This window comes from Melozone crissalis, unplaced genomic scaffold, assembly GCF_028551555.1.
Source record: "Melozone crissalis strain CALT ecotype California unplaced genomic scaffold, PUWL_Pcris_2 ptg000018l_1, whole genome shotgun sequence".
NCBI classification, from domain to species: Eukaryota; Metazoa; Chordata; class Aves; order Passeriformes; family Passerellidae; genus Melozone; species Melozone crissalis.
Window position 1 is genome coordinate 31,210,445 of NW_026535796.1, and position 22,906 is coordinate 31,233,350.

The 22,906-nt window shown below is 36.4% G+C and overlaps 1 protein-coding gene across 3 annotated transcripts in view; it reads left to right on the forward strand.

Annotated features, from left to right (window-relative positions):
- NPAS3 (neuronal PAS domain protein 3) overlaps nt 1–22,906 on the forward strand; it is a 592,966-nt gene that overhangs the window by 515,774 nt on the left and 54,286 nt on the right. For all 3 annotated transcript variants that reach the window (XM_054275330.1, XM_054275332.1, XM_054275333.1), the window contains one exon: nt 22,505–22,623. In XM_054275330.1, coding sequence (XP_054131305.1) covers nt 22,505–22,623 — 119 coding nt within the window. The remainder of the gene's footprint in view (nt 1–22,504; nt 22,624–22,906) is intronic.

Sequence of the window (22,906 nt, forward strand, 5' to 3'; positions counted from 1 at the left end):
GTGATATTTCATTTAATCAGCTCAAGGGGATTATTTTAAATGAAAAGGCAGAGAGTATGATTTTATTAACACATTCCTGCCCTAGAGTCCTACTGTAATAATTCTTTACTTGACTAAATTAAAAAGTTATAATTCAGTCCTTTCACAACAAAGACTTGCTGAGAGTTAAATTTCATTAGTTTTTTCTGTTTTGAGTTGCAGATGGAATAAAGGGAAGGAAGGCAACATGTATCCAGAAAAGTAAATATTACATTATGAATAAAACCAAACCAGAATGTTAGTGAAAACTGTTATATTACCCAGTTTAAACTTGTCATTCAGATGCCTTCAGCATTAAAATCAGGGGGTTTTGCTATCTTTGTGCATATATGCTTGCTAAAACAAAGGCTTTTATCAGGTAGCAAATTTTTTTCAGCCTTGAAAATGTCAGCTAAGTCAGACTAAACCTACCAGTCTTATCAACCTGAAAGTTATTACAACTGTTGTGCGGAGTATAATACAAATAGTGCCCTATAAAACACTTTGACCAACTGTTTTTAAATAATTAGCCAATGGATACTTAGAAGGAGGATGTGCAAAAGCCATTTGAATACATATATGTAAATCTGGACTAGTATGTACAAACATGCATTCATACAATTCTGTTTGTAGAAGCAGATAAATAACAAGGGTATCTCTAGTGACTCCACAGTTAAGGCTCAGATTGGAAAGTGTACTTCAAATCTTATTTAAGGTAGGATAAAAAAATATTTCTGTGTATATGACAATCCACATAAGACTTTTTTCCTTTTTCTTATACAGTTCTAAGAAAATAGGGTTCTATAATTGTCCTTAAAATTTCAGCGTATGACATTGAATATTAAACCAACATCAAGGAATTTTTAAATAATTTTTATGGTAAAAGTGTACACAATTCTCAAAGTGGATCCTTATAATATTCTGTAAGTCCATTTTTGTAATAAGAGAATAAATGTGCTCACTTTCATCTTGCATATCTAAAATTCAAGACAGATGACTAAGTCTTGGTCTTGCTTATGGACCAAAATCTTAAGTAACTGAAATCTTAGGTGATATTCTGCATTTTCTCCCATGAAAGCTGAAAGTAGAATTTAATTCCATTGCTGTAAAAAGAAACTGAATATTACTCCTGTGAAGGTTAAGAGTGTTCTATCTGATATCACTTCAGATTGAGAATTGTAAAATAAATACAAAAACAAATGATAAATCAGACAAGTGAAAGCAAAGGGTAGGTAGCTAAATATTGTAAATAGACAGATAGACCAAGTTATTTATAGATTCCTTCTCAGAGGATTACTTCATTTATCTTTGGTGAGAGACTTTCTCGTTGCAAGAGGTATTTCACTAAAAAATTAATTGTTTATTAAGAATTAATTAAATAGGTTAACATGGGACTATCTGATCAGGGAATATCAGTCTCAATACTTTGAACTTGCAGGTGCTGCAGTGGTCGTAGTTAAGACATTATATTGGAGCTTTCCTTCATTGCAAAGGGTTGTGTCAGGAAAATCTTTAATATAAAAATAAAAAGCAGTTCATGCATAAAGCATGACGCCCTGAAGCATATTAGATCTGTTTATCTCTCTGTTTAAAACGAACGGTACCTGGTATAGTTTACATAACAAGGCAGGGATCAGTTTGATAAAGCATTTATATCACCTGGGGAACACGCTGGCTCATTTCCTCAACACCTCTCTGCATGACTTGTTCACCAGCAAGTAAAATAGCAAACAAAGTTTTAATAGGTCAAGAGCAGAGAACCTGCTTGTGTTATAGACATTTGCATTTGCCCTCTGACAAATAGCTCATATTTCAAGTCCAGGTCTCTGCAGCCAATCACTGAATGATAATTATTGATTATATTTTTATGGACAAATCCTTAATTGCATTTAATCATTTGCAGCCTTAAAGATTTTTTTTTTTAAGACAAGTGAAAGCTCAGTGCTTGTGTGGTGTACATGAAATTATCTGGGGGAACCAAATAAAGGACCAAGATGGGCTCTTGCCCCCAGATGCAGTGACAAAGCTCTAGTGACCTCATTAGAAACAGGATTTTACCTCACAACATTAACATTTTTGGCAAATACGACAGTATAAATCTGTGGGTTAACATTTGAAAACACTTTTTTAAACAAATGAATTTCAATTTGGTTTGCAATTAAAATCTGTTGTTAGACTAACAGATTTTTTTTTTGTCACTCTTCCATTTTGTTTAATGTAATCCAGGATATGAGTCACATTTGCTTGTTGTTTCTATATGTGGAGCAAATACTGTAGCTGCTGTTTCTGTTATAGCACATCTGCTCTGCTGAAAACTGCAAAATGATAGATAAACACATGGTCAGGAAAAGAAATAGATGAATAACATTTTGTATTATTTTTTCAGTGAACAGTAATCATCACTAAATTTCTTTGCAGTTCAAAGGCTATTTTTGCTAAGCGGACATGGGGAGCTTCCATGCAAGCTATTGTAACATTTTCATATTTTTATTTTAAGTATCCAAAAGTATGTTTTCACCCAACTGGCATTTTCAGAACTGCATGGTAAAAGTAATACTGTGTTCTTCAGCTGTTCCATAATTAAGGAAAAAATTGTTCCGTAAAGAGAAGAATTATTATTTTTTCCTTTTTCTGAAAGGTCAACAGTGGAATACATCTTCCTTAGGATATAATTAATAACAATTTGCAATGCTTTTATTCACAGATGCAATTCAGAGTATCTGTTCTCTGTGTATATAATGTACCAAAAAAAAACCTGATATCACTTACAGGATATGTATCTATCATCCCAGTGGACATAAATCAATGATTGAGCCATAGGTAAATAGATTATACATGGCAATAGGAAAGGAAAAGAAGTGGAAAAGAGAATCCACAAAAATGATTTTGCAAAGCTTGTCTTATGTTTTCATCAGAAACTAAACAAAATAATCTGACAAGGATAGAAGTCAAGTCATCTGGCAAATTCTTGCATTTACTTTTATCAAATAATGTAATACAGCACATGACACTAAAAATAATAGTGTGTTGTCTAATATTGTCTAATAATCCAATACCGTGGATTTTGTTTGGACATATCCAACCCAGCAGCTTTCATGGTAGTTTCTGCATTTTCCCAATACTGTTCCATCACATGAATGCATGAAGGCCCATGCACCATCCAGTCCTTCCTCCCCACATGGACTTCCCTTCCAGGCACAAGGAGCCCAGGAGAGATGCTGAAATGGCAGCTCAGTAGTCTGTACAAAAGCACAGCCTATGTCTCTATACGCTGTAAAGTTGTTATGTACAAAGTCTGGGGGCTGCTCACCTTACACGTGCTTAGAAGGGTGTGAGTTTGGGCAGCTCTTGGCTCTCTGAGGTGCTCTAGAGGAATCCAGGATTCCGTACATAGATTGCAGTTAGCTGGATGCTTGTCCCGTACATGTTGGCTGTTGGGGTTTGTTTGCTGATTGCAGGAGTGTATGTGACTGCTGACTTCTAGTGGCTGGCCCGCAGATGACATCAGTCCTGGAACTGCTGCCCTTGTCAGGGATTCTCCTGTGGCTCCAGTGTCCAGGGCTGCATGTGGCCCTGGACCAGAAAGACCTGGCCATCTCCTCCAGCGCAATCCTCTACTAATCCATGGATATGCTTGAGGGTTGTCAATGGGACTGGCAAATTTTACAAACAGGCTAAGCTTAGTCTGAAAACAGCTGAGTAAAATTGTGTGTGATGCGTGCTGCAGTTATGTGATACAAAGCACACAGGGGGGAAAAATGTCAACAAATTACTTTGTTTCGCCTGCTTCTCATGTCACTTGCCCCCCTCTGCTGCTGTGCCTTAGGAGAATACAATATATTCCTCAAACACCTGCCCCAGTTGCCATTAGGGTTTCTGTCCTGATTAAGACTTTTGTTTTTTCACGGTTTTATTCTTGTATGACCTAAATTTTCTTGTGCTCAATCCAAAGATCTATGGCACTATGGAGGCTTTGTGAAAAAAGGCCCATCATCATTCATAAACTCAGCATAAACATAAAGAGTTGTATCATGAAATATGTCTTTTTAGGAACTTTTTAAGACAGATTAGCTTATTATAATTACATTATTAAGAATCTATTTCTTTCCACTAGGTAGGGAGACTACACTGGCAGAGAAATATATAATGTGTGCCTCAAGTCATAACTCCTAAGTTCTTTTTAATGTCCTAAATAAGTGACCTAATTTTCTGAAATGGTGAGAACCAGTTTTTCTCTCACATGATTTCCATGACAGCTTCCAAATGCAATTTTAAAGCTGACTTGCAGGATCAGGTCCTCCTTTTGTCAAGTGAGGTGAATTAAGGAATTCACCTGTGTATTCCTCTGAACCGCTCAGCTGTGAACTGTCAGAGTCAAATAAACTGGCCAAGATAGAATAAGATTTCTGCATTAAAAAAAAAACTCAAAAAAACAAACAAACCTGTGCCAGTGCAATTTAGATCAGCAGAATACAGTTTGCCATATTAGAATTCAGTCATGAATCAGTCCCAGAATACTGCTCTAACAAAGAAAAAACCACATACTGTTCATAACAATAAGTGGTTAGGGCTTCAGTTTTACACTTCACTGAAAGAAATGGTCTTCTAACTAAACAATTGTTCACAGAAGTCACATTCCAAGAACTGAAGGAAAAGAAGTGGAAAACTCATGATTGTTCTCTTTTATATTTTAGTACTATGAACTGAAATATCATTATCACAAAAGTAGTTTTTCTTGAGTTCAGCCTGCTGTTTATAGTAAAAGAAATCTACATGTTAACATAAAATTGTGAATCCAGTTTTAACTTCCTCTGATGTCAAAAGGCCCTTCATATTCAGTTAATGAACCTTCTTAAATATCTAGCTCCCCCATCAGCCCATTCCTTTACTTAGCTGCTTATTGCACCTGCAGTTGTGCCATTGGATCTGGGACTTCACAGCTCTCACAATCCACATGTGCTAATTCTAACTTTTTAGTGCTTGACCACAAAGCTTATTCAACAGCTGTAAAATCAAATCAAGCACAAAGCAAATGAAAATTTGGAGCGTACATTTTATTTATCTGCACAGTTTTCAAGTTTACTTACTGGTTTTCCAGTTTGCTCAGCAGCTCTGTTCTGAGGGAATCCTGCTTGCTGTTAGCTTTTGTTACTACATCATACGGGCTGAATTTACTGGTGTTTTCTCTGAAGGGAAGAGTGACTATATATCGAGTGGCTGCCATTCTTTGCATGAGCCTGTGCTGAGGTTATTCACTGAAAGCTTGTGTCTACTGCCTTTCTGTTATCATAGTTTTTCACCCTAGACTGTAGACAAACAGTTGATTTTTCTCCTCAGAATATTTTAGTGATGTTTAACTGCTTGCTACTGTAAATAGTTCTTGTGTTGACTAACTGTTACATTTAATTTTCACTTCTGTCAAACAAGACTTGCATTTTGGCACCCACATGTTGTAGTCTGATATATTCCAACACTGGATGCATGTAGACTTCAGGAAGGAGCACTTACATTTTTTTGATTTGGTTGTTCTGAGACAGGATGTAAGAATAATAGTGATTGGATTTGGTATGTGGCTTGTCCTAAAAGTCTCAAAATAGAAGGTGAGAGCAAGCTCCACTTCTCTTATAGTAACAGTCTGTCATAGTTCTTCTCTAACATAGCACCTTACTCAGATGCTCATTCAAATCAGACCATTTAGGCAAGGTTAGGCTTCCTCTGAGAAGAGGGACTTGTATTTCCATACTCTCTAAGGGCTCCAGCTTCTCTGTAGCTCCTCAAGTCTGGAATCCTCCTTTGAAGTCTGAGTCAAGGAGGTGAAACCATCACCCCAGGAACATGAATAGTGTCAATGTTACAGGAGGAGGGAGGGATCATTGACACAGCTAAAGCCCCCTAATTTTCCTTTATATATACAAATCATATCTTTCTTCCCGAGTCACTTGTGCAGATGTGTAGGGGTTGAGCAGCCATTTTGACATTGTGCTACACAAGTAAAAAGATCATTGCATCCAGGCTCTTTGCCACTTACAATGCTGTTGCATTTATGCCATAAATTCCTAATGTGCAGTCTCTTTTGGGAGACCCCCATGAGCAATGTAGTCCAAGGATGTTTGCTGTAACTCTTCAATATTTCTGTAGGCATCAGTATGCTCATCATGGGAGGTCCTGTATAAATTAATCAGCAATATTGTTAATGTCAGTTTTCATGAACACATCTCAATGTTGTATAAATATCAGCTGATCCATTAGCATGAGTCACTTATCTTCTAACAAGTCACTTTATGGTCGATGATTTTGCATCAAAAGTTAATCATTGTCTCATGGCTGCCAGTGTTCCATGAAGTGGACCTTCCTGGAGCACGTTCAGGGAGTGCCAATGGATGTGACACTTAGGGCACTCGAGGTATAGCTGGCAAAGGAAAAACAAATGAGCATTGCTTACATGTTCAGCATTACCTTTAGGAGGCCTACAGAGACTCTGGTCTCTGTTTACACTAATCTTAGGTTAGTGACTGTCATATTACATTAGCAAATTTAATCTTTGTTAATGTGATAGAAAGTTGCTAATACAATGAGACTCATTATATTAACAACTTTTGCATCATGTTAGCAAAAGCAAAATTTGCTAACAGAATGCAAAAATTACCAATATGATGAGGTAATCATTATCATTATTCTAACACCTGATTATATTAAGCAGTTACTAACATTTTGTATATGAAACCACCATTTAAACTGTGCTGGGATTTTCTAGGACTATCTGGAGAGCCTAAGTAGAACAACACCAAATATTTTTTAAAAAATCTTTTTGGAGAGAAGAGTTTTCTTTTGTATTTTAATTAAAATGTTAATTAATCAAATTCACTCTGAAATTAAATTTTTTGACCTAGAAAACTCTTTTTCTATAGACCAGTAAGCCATTTAATGATCCATGTTGTGACTAAGGCAGTAGGAGAGTACAATGAGAGCGTGGATCACTGTTGGTCTTTGGCTTTGAAAAGTAATCTCATATAACAAGCTATATTTTACAGTATATAAGAATTTATGTAATATTTAATTCAAACGTGTTAATTCACTGTTACAATTTGTATTTTTTGTAGCAAGACATACATGTATTGTAGAATATATTTACACATAAGATTCATGGTCTTCCCCAATTACCTCATAATTGTTCATTAAAAATGTACCAGGATTAAATTAAAATTCTTATAAAAATATTTTTAATGTGCAGGGTATAATCTGACTGCAAAAGTCTTTGCAATATGTAATATGCTGCATCTCTATTATAATTTCTTGGAAAACAGTCTTATAATTATTATTCTCTACAAAGCCTTAATTCTTACACAAGCTAAGTAATAACAATCTTTTATCTTTAAAGATCATGTGTAGTGATTAAAGAAATCAATTTAAGCATAGATTCTTCATAAAGAAATCCTATAATGACAGTGGGCAAGCTTTGCACACTGCTTTTTCCCATGTAAGTAGCAGAGTGGGGGAAATGTAGAGAACACATTAAATATATAAATGTATATGCTGCAAAGGCAGACATCTTAGGCCAGCTGGAGGATGGAACTTCTCAATTCTGAAGAAGTCATCATAGAACCATAGAATAGGCTGGGTTGGAAGCGATCTTGAAAATAATCTAGTTCAAATCCCACTGCCATAGACAGGAACACCCCAAGTTGCTCACAGCCCCATCCAACTTGACCTGAAACACTTTCAGAGATGGGGCATCCACAACTTCTCTGGGCAACCTGTTCCTCACTATTCTCATGGTAAAGAATTTCTTCCTCATATCTAATCTAAATATACTGTCCAATTTAGAGAGAACGATGTTAGGAGGAAGCCTGTCAGAGGCTATAGAGAAGTCCAGATAAATGACATCTGTTGCTCTTCTCCTGTCCACTGACAGTCACCCCATCACAGGAGGCCACAGGGTTGGTCAGGCAGGGCTTGCCCTGGATGAAGCCATGCTGGCTGTCCCAAAACACCTCCCTGTCCTCCATGTGCCGTAGCACAGCTTCTAGAAGAATCTGTTCAATGACCATCCCAGGCAGAGGTGAGGCTGACTGGGCAGTACTTCCCAGGGTCTACCCTTTATGGATGAGTGAAATATTTCCCTTTTTCCAGTCACCTGGGACCTCACCTGAATGCCATGACTTTTCAAATCTCATCAAGAGTGGCTTGGTAACTATATCAGTCAATTTCCCCAGGGCTGTGAAATGTGTCTTATTGCATCTAATCTTATTGCATCTAATAGACTTGCCTATATTCAGGTTGATGAACCTGATCTTTGCTCACAATGAGAGAGGGACTTTGCTCCCCCAGTCTCCATTCTCTTGTCCATCCACTCAGTAGGTGTGGGAAGTGAAGTTGCCCTTGAAGATGGGCAAAAACAGTGTTGAGTACCTTAGCCTTCTCCTCCTCTGTTCTTACCAGTTTTCCAGCATTCTTTATTGAGGTACACCTTCTTTGACCTTCATTTTCTGGTTAATGTACCTGTAGAAGCTTTACCAAGATGGTCACTGAATGTTAAGTCCATTCAAGGATCTGTAATGACTTCAGCTGAAAGTACTAAAATCTTTCAATACTCAAAGAAGAGAAGCACTGGCAAGAGGTTCACTACAGTTCTCCTTAACTTCGCAATTTACTCCAACCTTAATACAAATCCGCTTTATGTTGCTGTTCATAATTTCTAGAGAAACGTCATAAGAATGTTCCAATTCAAAGGCAGCAAATGAAGAAAAGAGAAGACCATGTAGTTACCTATCCTTGTGGAGGGACTTTTTTTTTCTATGCTACGGAATATTAGAAACTACTGGAGAATTATACACCATGGGGAGTGAGGGATGAGTAAACAAGACAAGCATTTCCTGCTACAGATCTTTAGATGGAAGAGGAATTTCATAGTAACACGGGAACTTGTATAAGTGAATGTTGAATATTTATCTAGACCACTATCTTATCATTTAGAGTAGCTGGTACTAAATACTTCCCAATCACATGTAAAATCTTCAGTATGGTAACTGTCCCATATAAGTTGAATTAGAACACGTGATATCTCATGTAAATTTTATTATGCATAGTGTAGCAGGGTTATTCTAGTTAGCCTCAGAGATATTTAGTCTTTCTTTTGAGATACATAGATAGATACATAGATAGATACATAGATACATAGATAGATAGATAATTGTATAGATTACATGTTGAGTGGTGAAATTATCTATTTCAATAATTTTGTGTTTAGCAGTTCAAAATGTGTTTTCCCTTCAATTTATTGAAAATATCCTGTTCTTATTGTACCTTTTATGTATCATTGATTATTTTATGTATCTCTTGTCACATTTATCTGCTCTCGAAGCTACATATTTATAATCCCATTAATCTCTCTTCAGATATCCTTCTACTTAAGTTTTTCTGTTTCCATTATTCTCTTTCTTAATAACAGATGACGAGAACTAAACATAATACTGAATTTAAAGTCTGGACCATAAATTTACATAATAGAAAAGTAATATTATTTTTATTAATTTATTAACTTTAAATTATTTTTATTGTTTTCTAACATTTCATTTAAGTCTTTAGCTGTAACAGTCTCCATACAGGGCATGTGTTTTCACTGAGATATTTCCATTTCCTTTTATTGCCTTGTTAAAATTATTTAAGGCACCTGAATATAGAGGAGTTTCTGTTTCTTCAAAAGTGTGCTACAGCTTGCCCTTGTTTGCATGAAATTTCATCTGTTGCTCTGCTGTTCAATTGTCTGCTCTGACTTCTATTTAGGTCCTTCTCATGTTCCTCCTGATCTTCTTGTGGTGTTATAGCTGCATTTTTAAGTGTTTTGCCCACTGAAGTAAAACACACAGCAGATGGGAAGTCTGCTGAATTTTTTAGGTTAGATATGTATTTAGCATGAAGGGCTAAAATGTTGAAACTATCCCATAAGAAGAAAGATTAATAATCCAGACAGACCAAAACCAGATTTGTATTTCTTAATCTTTCCCCCTTTTTCCAGTACTGCATCTGAGGTAGAACACAGATAATTTCTGAGAGAAGTCTTTATTTGATTATAAGGATATGGTGTCCTGTAAGTTAAATGTGAATGTCCTAACAGTTGACAACAGAAGGGGGGAAAAAAGGATATAAACACTAGAAGTGAACTGAAAACATAACCTGCTAGAAGTTGGCACTACAGAGGGAAAACAAGCATTTGTGTGAGCCATGACTCATGTACCTTTTCTTTGGGCTCAGTCTCAAAGTAAAACATATCATTGTGGAAGTATTTTAGGTACTTCCCTAAACACAAAGAAATATGGAAAGATGGATATATTTATATGTGAACATATAGCTAAAGGTCATATCCAACTTTACTTAAAGTTTACCAATTATATATTATACATTTCTTTATAATTCCCTTTACATATCTTTATGTAATGCATATCTTTTTCTATGGGAAGTACTCTATGTGAATATGCTTTTCAAATTTCAAATTGAAGTTATCTGCATTGATGCTCCTCAAGGACAGAAGGGTTAGCTGGCACACGGGTGGGAGAAGAGTTGCTCATTAGAGAAGGTTTGTTACGTGGTAACGTATAATTAAGGTAATGGTCACAGCTTGTGTGACAGCAAACACTCTGGCAGTTGTTTGATTGCTGTCTGGGTCAAGAGATCAGCATTTTCTACAAGATGTATCCACATTAGTGTGTTAGTGGACAGGTTAGAAAGCAAATTACAGCTGCCTTTCTTAGGCATATTGCTGTCGAGGCTCATTGTTTTGGGTTTTTACTGTACATCAGCTTCTGAAGACTGCATGTGACAGGTTAGGCATTTTATCCTTTGAGTAAACAGTAATCATGGTGTGAAGAAAGTGGGGCATTGGAGATTTTTCCCATTCTTTGAGATTTCCATTCTTCCTTTCTAGTTTGCTCCAAGGGCTCTTTGGGGATACATATATTAAGCCCTTTAAATAGTTCATAATAAATCTTTGTCTCGGGTTGATTCTGACAGTTTTTTAAAGAGTCTTTTAAGAGACAATCCTCAATCATTTACTAATCCATGGGGTGATCTTCAGACTTGGAGAAAAAAGAAACAGTTCAAGCTCCAGGATTGTGAAGATACAATGTAGAAAAATTTTAACTCAGAAAAACTCAGAAAATACTGTACCATGGAAATTTCACCAGTCATACCATGTTCTGACAGTGCCTAAAAGCTCATTCTGCAATTTGCTCAGTTTGCAAACACTGAAGGAAGAAAAATGGATTACCAAAAAACAGAATAACTATTTTTATTGATCACCTTTTTCCTTTTATCATGGGCCTGGCCTTGTTTTGTTGGCACTTGAATTGAAAGGGGCATTATGGGAAAAAAAAGTCATTATTCCCATTGTTAAAAAATACCCCAGAATTCTGTCTGTTGTTTACTATTCAAGCCTTGTGATAAATATGCCAAAATATCTGCAGTGTGGGCTGATTTTTTAACGTGCTGTTTCCTGTGTTATATGACAGGTTCTGATTATGTCTGTCAAAAACCTTCTTAATTCCACAGTGCAAAATAAATAGATAAAGACAGAAAATATAATAAAAGTAAGATGTCCGGTCCACTTGACATTTGTTTTTACTAAGTAATTTGAATGAATACTTTTCTAAGAATAATGCATGGCTGCAGCCCACAGAAACTACCCCTAGGGGTTTTTTCTTCAGCACACTCAAGTCTGTCAGTTTTGGAGATACTTGTTCTCAACTCCTTTTGAATTTAAATGGCATAGCACTTGTCATTATTTTCAGCTTTTTTATAAATTCTGCATAAGCAAAGAATTCTGTAAGTGCTAACTTATCCGTATAAGAACTCTCTTGGTGTACCTTAGGAATATTGTTGCCATATTTTAATTTTATATGCTGCCCTGAGGAGAAAATACTGTAACAGGAACAAGGCAGCAGTTCTAATAAGGGACAAAGCTATAGAGAAACCTGGGCAGTTGGGTCTCTTACCCGTTCTTCAGCCAGGAGCGTGAGTGTTGGAGGTGAGGGCTGCTTCTGAGAGCACTGCCAGCTGAGCAGCCCGTCCCAACAGCATCAGCTACCCACTGTCCCAGCTGTGCTAGCAAATCCCTCAGAAGCTGCAGGATTAGCAGCCTGTCTGATTCATCTTATCCCGGGTCATGGAGTGTCAGTGTCACAGATGAGAAGGGACAATTGCACAGAGAATCTTGTAATGATGGAAATGTTAGCGGCATTCTGAAATACAGCTGGATGCACAGTGTAGAGGACATAAGTATTTTCATGTTTAAGTTATAGTTACATTTATGGGATTTTTAAAGTGCTAATTGTTTGGCAAAGTATGAGAAAGGTTACATTTCTTCATTTTTTCCATTGCTCTTTATACGGAAAATTACCAGTGTTGGTTAAACCTGTTTTTGACAGGGGTAAGTAGATTCCGAGTATGTGAAAATACATTTTCTTACATTTTGTGTAAGAAAAAGTGTCACTTGACAATATTCTGAAATATATTATTCTGAAGTCATGACATGGTGCTTAGCACCATGCCTATTTCTACTGACTGTCCAGTGATGAAGTTATCTGTAAACAAAACATTAAACTCATGACAGTTCTTCTAGACATTTATACATATTTTCCCTTGACAACATATGGTGTGTAAATCCAACTTGCATGAGTTCTTATCATTGAACCATTCTAAATTAGCTAAAAAATTGTTTTATAAAGAAAATTATTTCTTGCCTTCCATGCTTCAAAATATTTATAGATACTTATTTGCATTTGATGCAACAATATGCATTCAGAAAAAGTATAAACTTGGAAAGTGGAACAGTTTGATAGAGCCAATGTGATAGAAATCCCAAGAAGAGAATGGAAACCTCTTTGCAGTGTTAAGCAGTTGTTCACTGTTAGCAAAGATGGACCCAGTTATTTGCCACGTTTGAAAAATGTGAGAGGTCAAATGCTGCCACAATCATACCACCCTTTTTTTTCCCTTTTTCAGTGTGTGAACAGAAAATGGTGGCTCCCTCTTTTTATTGCTGCTGAGCCAGTAACTGTTCTTCATGGGTAGATCAGTCTGTGTTTGCACATGTGCACTTGCCTGGTTTAAACATATGCTCAGCAGCTACATACTTTTCTAGACAGGTTATTCAACAAGGTTACACAATTTGTGCAAAGTGATTTTTTTTGTCAGGATTCTGTATGCATTGATGTAACAATCCAGTAGATACTAGGAACCAGTAACTGCCCCTTGGTTAGGCTGCATGCAAGATTCATGTATATAAAATAGTGTATTAAAGTAAACTTACAAAAGCAAAGAGCAATCATTGCAAATGTAATTTTTTTCTTCCTCTTTGGGATTCTAATTTTAAAAGCATTAAAGAAGACAGCTGCTCATGCTGTGATATGCGCTAAACAGCCTGAAGGATGGAAAAAAATATATTTGTAGCTCATAATAACTATTGACCTTTCTGATATACAGTGTTCTCTGTGTTAGCTATTCTGTTCTATCAACAGTGAAGATTGAACATGACTTTTTAATAGAAAACATGGGGTTTCAAGCTGCTTTCACAAAGGTGTTTATGTATTGTTATTTTGTATTGTAGTACAAAGAGTAAGTCCTGATGCCCTTTGTCTGACATCATGTTTGTCATTAAAAAGCTCCACTGTTACTGACTGTTTCATATGAGGAATTGCCTCATAACCATTTTATAGTCGTGATAAAAGCATTGCTCCACTAGATCCAGAACACAGGTATTGAAAATAGAATCCCCCAAATATCCCAGCAGCACAAAAGGTATTTTCTGAAGAAATAGATTCCTCAAGTGGCTATATTTTCAGGGAATTCCACTAAGACTTCAAACACTCACTTTTTGTATTCATACTGTTGTTCCTTGGCATACTCAGGCTGCTGCATAATGGCTTTTGCTGGATGTCATGTGCTCCCAAAGAGTATCTTTATGATGCTCCTTTTTTTCTCTTGAACTTTTCTACTGCTTAGTTGCTTAGTACAGACAAATCCACTAGTAGCAGCTTGACTGTGGCACTTGTGTATGTTTCCCTAGAGTGGGATCATCCAAACATCAACTTTGCAGTGTGAGGTAACTCAGCTGCTCTCCTTTCCCTCAGGGAAAAGCTTCACCAAAAAGCACCTCCCATTTGGCATATGAAAATCTGGAAAGCAACCTCTTTATTGTGCTTTTTAAGCCCAAGCAGGCTGGCAATGTTAAGCAACATCAGAAGGGACTTTTTAATGTTTGTTGGAGGTGTTTTTATGCCATGTGCTGGGAAGGAACTTTAGTGGGCCATTATTGGCAGCTCTAAACCACAGTTATTTTCACAGCTATGCTCTGTAGTGTCAGTTAATGATTCACAAGTTACCAGGCAAGAGCAGAAAACTAGCAAGAAAGAAAAAATGCCCTCGGTTTTCTAGTGCAAGAAAGAGGGGGAGCAACATCAGCATTTAATGGCGGCTTTGTGCTGAAACAAAATGCTTAAAATTGTTTATAAGAAGCTTCTCAGCAAGGATAATGATCATTTAAGTTGTGGAAACCATCCACATCTCAAAGGAGATTAAACATCTAGTCCTCTATTCCTCACAGGACCATAAAGCTCTTGGGGAATTCAGTGAAGTTTTTACCCTCAAAATTAGTCAGTGTCTTTTTTTTTTCCTTTGTTGTTTTCTCATTTCCCAGTTTCTTTTTTCCATAAACATGCCTTAGCAGAGGAGAGATGTACTCTTGTTTATGATGCTACTCTCTCCTAATATCAGGACCTCTCCCATTCATTGGGTGTGTCCCGTTTCAAACTTTATTAGGATTACTGCAAAGTGAGTAAACAGTAAGGAAATGCTGTCACTGGGCTAATTTTCTTTGGGAATTTCACCACACCTTGAAAATGCAGGAGTGTTGCTGACCTCATATGAGACCTCATATGAAACCGGGTCAGGTCGGATTATTTATTCCATTGTTTAAAATAAATTAACCTTAGATGTAAAAGTTTAGAGGAAAGTTTGAGCTTCATACGCAGGATGGTTTATGTACCACTCACTCGCAAGACCATAGCAGCTCTTCAAGAGTTGTTCTGGTCTATTGGATGAGTATGGGTACATTTGTGAGTGTTCAGATAATGGATTGAAGCCCAGTAGACTGTAACATTTTCAAACACTTTTCAGAGTTAAGGTTTCCTACCATGATTAGCTCCACTAATAACAAATCTTTATCATGTTGTTTTCAAACAAACAAAAAAGCCCAGTGTCTTTCACAGATCACTGACATACCAAAATTTGTTGTAAAATCTGTCTTTCAATGTCATAGTGTAACAAAAATCTTATTCATAGTTTTATCTTGGCAATATTTTATTTATAGCTCTGTCCTGGCTCTTAACTCATTCTTTATTTTACCAGATATATGAAGAGTTCTGTGGGATAAAGTTTACGTGGGAAGTAAATTGCATATGTTGGGAATCAATAGCCTGATAAGACATTCCTAGGCTGAAGAAGAAGAAATAGAAGGCAATGCACAAGAAGAAAAGCTTTCAGGGATTAAATAAAGTATTACTGGACCCTCTTCTGGGCTGCATCCAAAGCAGCATGGCCAGCAGCGCGAGGGAGGGGACTCTCTCCCTCTACTGCACCCCCGTGAGACCCCACCTGCAGGGCTGCATCCAGCTCCGGGGCCCCAGCACAGGAAGGGCATGGACCTATATGGGAGACAGTCCAGAGGAGGGACACAAGATGATTAGAGGTGTGGAACCTCTCATACTAGGAAAGGCTGAGAGAATTAAATTGTTCAGTCTGAAGAAGAGAAGGCTCTGGGGATAGCTTAGAGCAGCCTTCCAGTAACTAAAGAGAGCTACAAGAAAGCTGGAGATAGAGTTTTTACAAGGGCATGCAGTGACAGGACAAGGGGGTGTGGTCATAAACTGAAGGAGATTTGGTTAGATTAGAAATGAGGAAAAATTCTTTACTATGAGAAAGGTGGATGCTGTATTTGCCAAAGAAGCTGTGAATGCCCCATCCATGGGAAGTGTACCAGGCCGTGTTGGATGGGCTCTGAGCAACCTGGCTAGTGGAAGTATCCCTGCCCATGGCAGGAGGGTGGGAATTAGACAATCTTTAAGATTCCTTCCATCCCAAACCATCTTATGATTCTGTGGTTCTGTGATTATTAGTCCAATAAGGGTAGTTCAGATTACAATAGAATATTCAAAAATGTCTCTGATGATACTAAATGCCTGCCTCTTAGTTTTTGCTTCAGTTTCTCCTACATAACTATAGTCAGTACCTGGGCATAGTTGAATTAAAAAGCAGACAGGGTAAGCTCATTTTATATAATACTACAGGATAACTTTGCAAAGCATGGCTTATTTCTCTGCAGATCCAGCCATTTTTGTGCGCAAACTATAGTATGCAAGTAGATCAGATATTAAACACATTCTCTCACTTCCTTGGCTGTTGTATCTGAATTCACTGCTACTTCACTGAGTTGTGTTTTGCTTGAATGCATGGACTTGTATCACATTAAAAAAAACTTGGATATATCTGAGTTAATCTCTTGTTCTCCCAGTTTCAAACAAATATCTAAGTGTCCACTGTTCATGTGGACCATAGGCCAGTAATTACAGTGATTATAAAAATATTCATATCTCTAGATGTAAATATATATAGCATATTCTTTAGAAATTGTGAAGGAAATGAAATAAATATGTTACATGTCAAATTGTTTGCAAAAAATTAAGGATTTTGCAAAAGACAATCTAGACCATACCGTCAGTTGCTGGATCTGGAAAATTTGGAGAGATAAGAGTAGGGGGGAAAAATTAATAAAAAACATTACAAGATCTACCTTTCAACAGAAGTCTGATAGCATTTAAAGTTTATATGCCTTTGAATTTCTAATAGGCCTATAGGTCATGAAAAGTGTATTGTCTTAATCTTGGAGGTGGGGTGACAAAAAAGAACAGTTTATTATCTTGTCTGAAAACATTACCTAGGTATAAATTCTTTATAAAAAGTCATCTTTCTTTCCATTTTTTTTAAAGATCTGAATCTTCCCCTTTTGAGTGATGCCTTATCCAGCTTCCAGTATTATTCCCCCCATATAAAGGAAAGAATGGAACTAAGTCACCTAAAATCCAGTCCAATTCTTGACTTCTTCAGTTTTACAGAAAATTTCAAAACAGAAATTTTATGAGTTTTACCCAGTCACCTAAAAGTACCATGAATTTCAGATCCAAATCTGGTTATTCAGGAATTCAAGTTCCTGTTTCTAACTGGGACAGTTTACAGCAAAAATATTATTCCTCCTTTTAGAAACAGTATTGCTTCGGAAGAGTGAATGAGCCTTTCCCACCCAAAATGTTAAATAAGTAGTTCATATAGTCCTTGATTTCACTGGGTGCTGAGCACACTGGTGAGACCGAGAGAGCACCTATAGAATTTGCTATATAGTTGTTTACTCTGTGCTCTTTAGTTGGTCTCCAGTGTCCACAAACAGGCCAAAGTGGTTCATCCAAGTAGCCCAGGAATCTTCAGCAGTTTCCTAGAACAAATTTTAGCTTCCACTACTTGCCCCATGTTCAGCCTGTGATCAGCCTGAATCCACTTCACTTTAAAATATTCATTTGCACAATTGCTAGGTATAGTAACTTGCACTTATTGGAAATAAATTGTCTTAACTTGTAGCTTTTGTCTTTTATTTTTTGAGTGAGTAGTTGTGATAATCTATCTTTCAGTTTATAAAATGATCAAATTTGATCCGTAAGATACTGAGAGAGAATCATCTTGGCAAATAGTGATTTTTTGAGAGTCACTTTTCTGATTAAAGGCAGTTGAGTAATCAAGGTTAAATTTTCTTCGTCTTTTGATGCCTGGTTACAGACAATAAACTGCACAGAAAAAAGAGAAACATTTAAAAGCTGCATCTAGTCCAACTGAAAATGATAGATTTATATTACCTATAAATTCCTCTGAACATAATGATTCTCAGTTCCCTCTGCAAAGGTTTATAAGCCTTTAAGAAAATGTGAGAGGAGGTTTGCAAGTGTAGAAGATAACAGGAAAAGAGCTCTCTTTTTCTGACTGTTTTGTATGTTCGCTTTTTTTGTTTCTCTTTTAAGAGTTGGCTGTATAGTTGTCGTTTGAGAATGTCCTTTTAAAAATGTATGGACATATGTTTTTGAGGAAGTGAAATGAAAGCCAGGTGAAACCTTCCTAAATTGTGACAAAATCCAGAAAATCCTTAATGTTAAAACATAAGGTACTTTTTTCCACCAATCTCAAATTCCTTGTTGGTTTTTGGTTTTCCCTCTATAACTTCCTTTCTTCCTAAGAATGAGAAGCCTATCTTTTCTCTGTTTGGCATGCAAAAATGCATTTTTCTCCTCTCAATTATTTTTAATGCTTGTCAAGAAAAACGCCCAGAAGTTGGTAAACATTATTCAGCCTACTGTAGCAGTTTTTTGTTATTTAAGACATAAATCAAATGTGGAACTTCTTTTTTCCTGGGGGACAAATTGTTTATCTAAATTTGAATGTGCTTGTGCATCACTCATAGGGACAGTACTGGTGCTATTGCTGTGTATGAGCAATAATTTGCATTAGTTTACATTGTTTTGCTCTATAGCATTAAAGTAGTCAGACTGCACACAGGTGTACAGTACCTCTGCAGATCCCTGCAGGATGAGAGCCATGGACCTCAGTCCTCCAGACAGCTATGGCCATGTTTATGTGCCATCAGAAGAACCAGAAGAACTCTTCCAGCACATGAAGTTAAACAATGCGTGACTGGTTTGTGGGGTCTGGGGCCAAGATCATTCCCAAAGCAACGCCCATTGAGGGATCAGGGATATACGGTTTGTTCACAAAGAAATGTTTAGAATCACAGAAGTTCACAGAATTACAGAATATTCTGAATTGGAAGGGGCCTACAAGTCCAACTCCTTAGTGAATGGCCCATACATGGATCAAGCCCACAACCTTGGCATTACCAGCACCATGCTCTGACCAACAGAGCCAATCTCAGTAAGTTAAGATGATAGCAAAACAGTTTTGTGAATCGGCTGCTCTTTCATAATATCTTCCCATTTGCCTCTGTGGCTCTTACTTGAGCTTTTTTAACATTTGTGACACTTCCATATGGGTACAGTAGATTGCAGTTTCGTTCCCTTTGAAATGGAAAATGCATTCCTTGTGTCTAGAAATCTCATCCTGCATTATCAGCTTTGGGAGCAGAAAGAGAAGACATTTATTTCTTTAGTAGTATCCACTGAAGATGTTTAAGGGCACACAAAGGCAAGTGCTTTCCCAACAGAGTACACAATTACCTGCTTTGCAAAGACAACCCAGACTTATTTTTTATACTTCTAAGTCTGACAGTGTAAAATACTTTAATTCACATGCAGTAAGCATTGGCTTTTATCACATAATTAGCATTCTAAACTCACAGTTTAAGAAGTTTATAACTCAACAGTAGGTTTAAACTCAGCAAATTCAAGCCAGAAGCCCTTTTTTTCAGTGTAAAAATATGCCTTTTGTTTCTGCAGTATCAAGCCAAGTGGACCTCGTTTATTTCAGACTTTTTAAAGGTTTTAGATTTTTTTTTCATCAAAAATTAATTTCTAGAGTTTCATCCTGATATTCCTCAGATTGCAAGTCTGCTTTGACATAATTTAAAAAAAAAAATTGGAAAATGTTCAGTCACAGATGTTTAAAACCAGCTCCTGAGAACTCATAATGGACCATATTCCAAATATTCCTGTGCAAATCTCACTGACATCGATGGAGCTGTTCTGTGCACATCTTTTTTTTAAATCCTGCATGCACAATCACCATCAGCATTGTTACAGTACCTACCGTGGATGGGTGCAACTCTGAATGCAGATTTGCACTATCAGCCCTAATGGTTCTCTCTTGAGAGAAATTTAAAATGCTGTTCATAAGCTGTTCTGGACTTTTTGGTAACCAATCCCATTTCACACATACACTCTCACATACTTTTTGTTAAAGAAAATCAAACACTTCGGAATACATATTTGTATGACACTGTTCCAGTCTGTTGGATAAAATCTGTGCACTTTGTAATGTTCACTTAGAGATGTATAGATTTATGCATAGTATAATAATAGCAAAATTATGTGAATCTTATGATATATGATTAAATGAGCCTAAAAAATGTTAATGCCAAGTACATTTTATGGTATGTCAGTTGTTATCCTTTCTTTCACTTAACAGTGTATGAAAGAGAAATTTCAATTTCCATTTTTTGGGAATATTGCATATGTATTACAGCCTGATCTTTTTTTGAGCATAAGATATCGTGTGTTTAATTCTGTATGTTTAGGTAATTACCATTAGAACACAGGAGGACATATTGTACTTACTGCCTGTACTAGAGTATAATGTGCTGGACTACAACAACTATGCTTGTTAAGCTGATTTTAGCATTTCTTCACACAGCAGGAAGCACCCATGCTGTGGCTTCTTAATGTACTCTTTAACTACTACACTGTACTGTACAATAAAAATAATAATTAATTATGATCCTCACCTTACCAGCACTGCTGCTATCCTGATGATTTTGGCTGCTGTTTCAGGATTTCACTGTCCCACACCCTGAAAAATATCTTTCCCTTCAGAGTTTTATTTCTTATGTGATATTGCTGAACAGAGCTGAATTTTTTGAGGACAGGTTTGTTGCATGGATTGTGATGGCTTCACATTTGTTCAGGTCTCCAAGGACCTGCACCAATAAATGTGAAAGAGACAACAGCAGAATGGCATACTTTCCCATTTCCACCAGGATGAAAAAAATACTCTAAATTAAGTCTAACCTTAAATGTATAATCTGTCCTTGGGAGAAAAAAAAAAGGATATAGCATCTTCAAGCTCTTGGCATCCCTTACGAGAAAAAATTGGTTCTAAGGGTCTCTGATCTTGTGTTTTAGTAAAATAGAACTGCACGGCTGACTGACAGTTCTGATCTAAAGCATTTACGTTTAAGTTTTGATCTCTCTGCTTTTGATTAAAACTAATGAGCTCATTTAATTCAAAATGGGAATCTCTGATAAGAGAAATAAGGTTGATGTGATTGGATTAGAGGGGCAAATTAAACTCTTAGAGCAGAAGTTTGTGCTTATACAGTGTATTAAAAAGCTGTTGGCGTATTATGGTGTGTTAGATGATGAGAAAAATTTCATAGTAATTCATATTTAATCAGAAGAAATGAAAGTACTAAATATAACATGGCTCTGCTTTTCCCTCGAGTGATAAAGAGCTGTACATTTAAAATGACATCAAATTCATGCTCTCTAAAACAAAAAAATCTTAAGAGACACACTAAAGAAAGGGGCACTGTTGTCAGTTATCACAACAGAGCTGAAATGTCACAAACACAAGACAAGTTGACCACATTAAATCAAGGACGATTCAATAGAATCCTTAGCTCACAGACAAATTTTTGCACTTCTGTTGACTGCATAACAAAGGCATTTTAAATACTTAAACACTTTCTACTAGTAGTTTGTGTGGTTCTCCTAAACAATAGAAGTACAATTTCAAAATATTTCTTTTGTTCCTTGTTAATTCCTCACTGAAATTGAAATTTCTTTTATATCAAATAATACCTGTTTGTTGTAAGCTGCTCCAGAATTTTCCCATTGAATATTTTCGGGATAAGTTGATTATCAGGGCTAAAAAATAGGAATCATAAAGATTGTATAAAGAATACCTCAGTGCTGATGCTATTTTATCATGGTTTATACTGAGTCTTAAGTAATTTAAGTGGTTGCAGTTAAGGGAGGGAGAAGTGCAGATGAGAGCTATACTTAGTTGTGAGCAAGTAATATCCCTTCAGCTGAACTAGAAAGATGTTTCATTAATGACTAATTAATCACCAATAATTGATGATATGATTACAATAATAATAATATGTGTCATTTACTTGAGAATTCTTGCCTTCAGGTTGTTTAATGTTTTATTGATAATAAAGACCCTAATTTTGCCTCAGTAATATGGAAACCAAAGCACACAAATCCAGCACTGACTCAGGTATCACTGCAGTTGAGAAGTGACTAGGGAATAAAAATCTGCAGAATGTGCAGCCTATTTCAGGAGAGAATCGCTACCTAAGTGAGACTTTGCCTTTTACAAAATACTGACAAACAGTTTTTAAAACAATGTCATACACTCTAGCAACATACCCTCCAACTCCAGTCATCACTAAATTGTGCAAGAAAGAGTTAATGAGACAAATCTCTGTTAAAAATTCTATGGGAAAAATAACTTGAAAATGAGACATACTGAGTATATGTATATTTTTGTAATTTCTTTTTTGCTAAATAAACATTTTCTAAATGAGTTAAATTGATTACAACACTCTTAGCATCCATCAGTCATTTATTTTTAGTGAGTTCAAGGATTGCACCTGAAAAATAGCTTAGAGGGGATGTATAAAATCTAAATTATGTGTATATGTATTTTTTCTATTCCCTAGTGGAATCTACAAACCCCAGTTTGCTAACCACTGACAACACTCTAGAGCGCTCTTTTTTCATCCGAATGAAATCTACCCTGACCAAGCGAGGAGTGCACATCAAATCATCAGGATACAAGGTAAGGGTTGCACTGTAACATGAAATATTGACATCTTGAAATTACGCTCATTCATGTTCCAGGAGCACCTTAATAGACAGAGAGAGGAGTTATTTCACATTTGCATATATCTCATTCCTTTTGTTAAAGAATCATTAATACATATTTTCAGCCTGAGGTTTGGCTTTTGTACTGCACTTCCATTAAATTGATCATTATGATGATAAATGTTGATGATAACAGCATGATAGCCTTCAAAAGAGCAACATTTCCAAAGTAAAGGTATCTTTTACCAAAGAAGGTG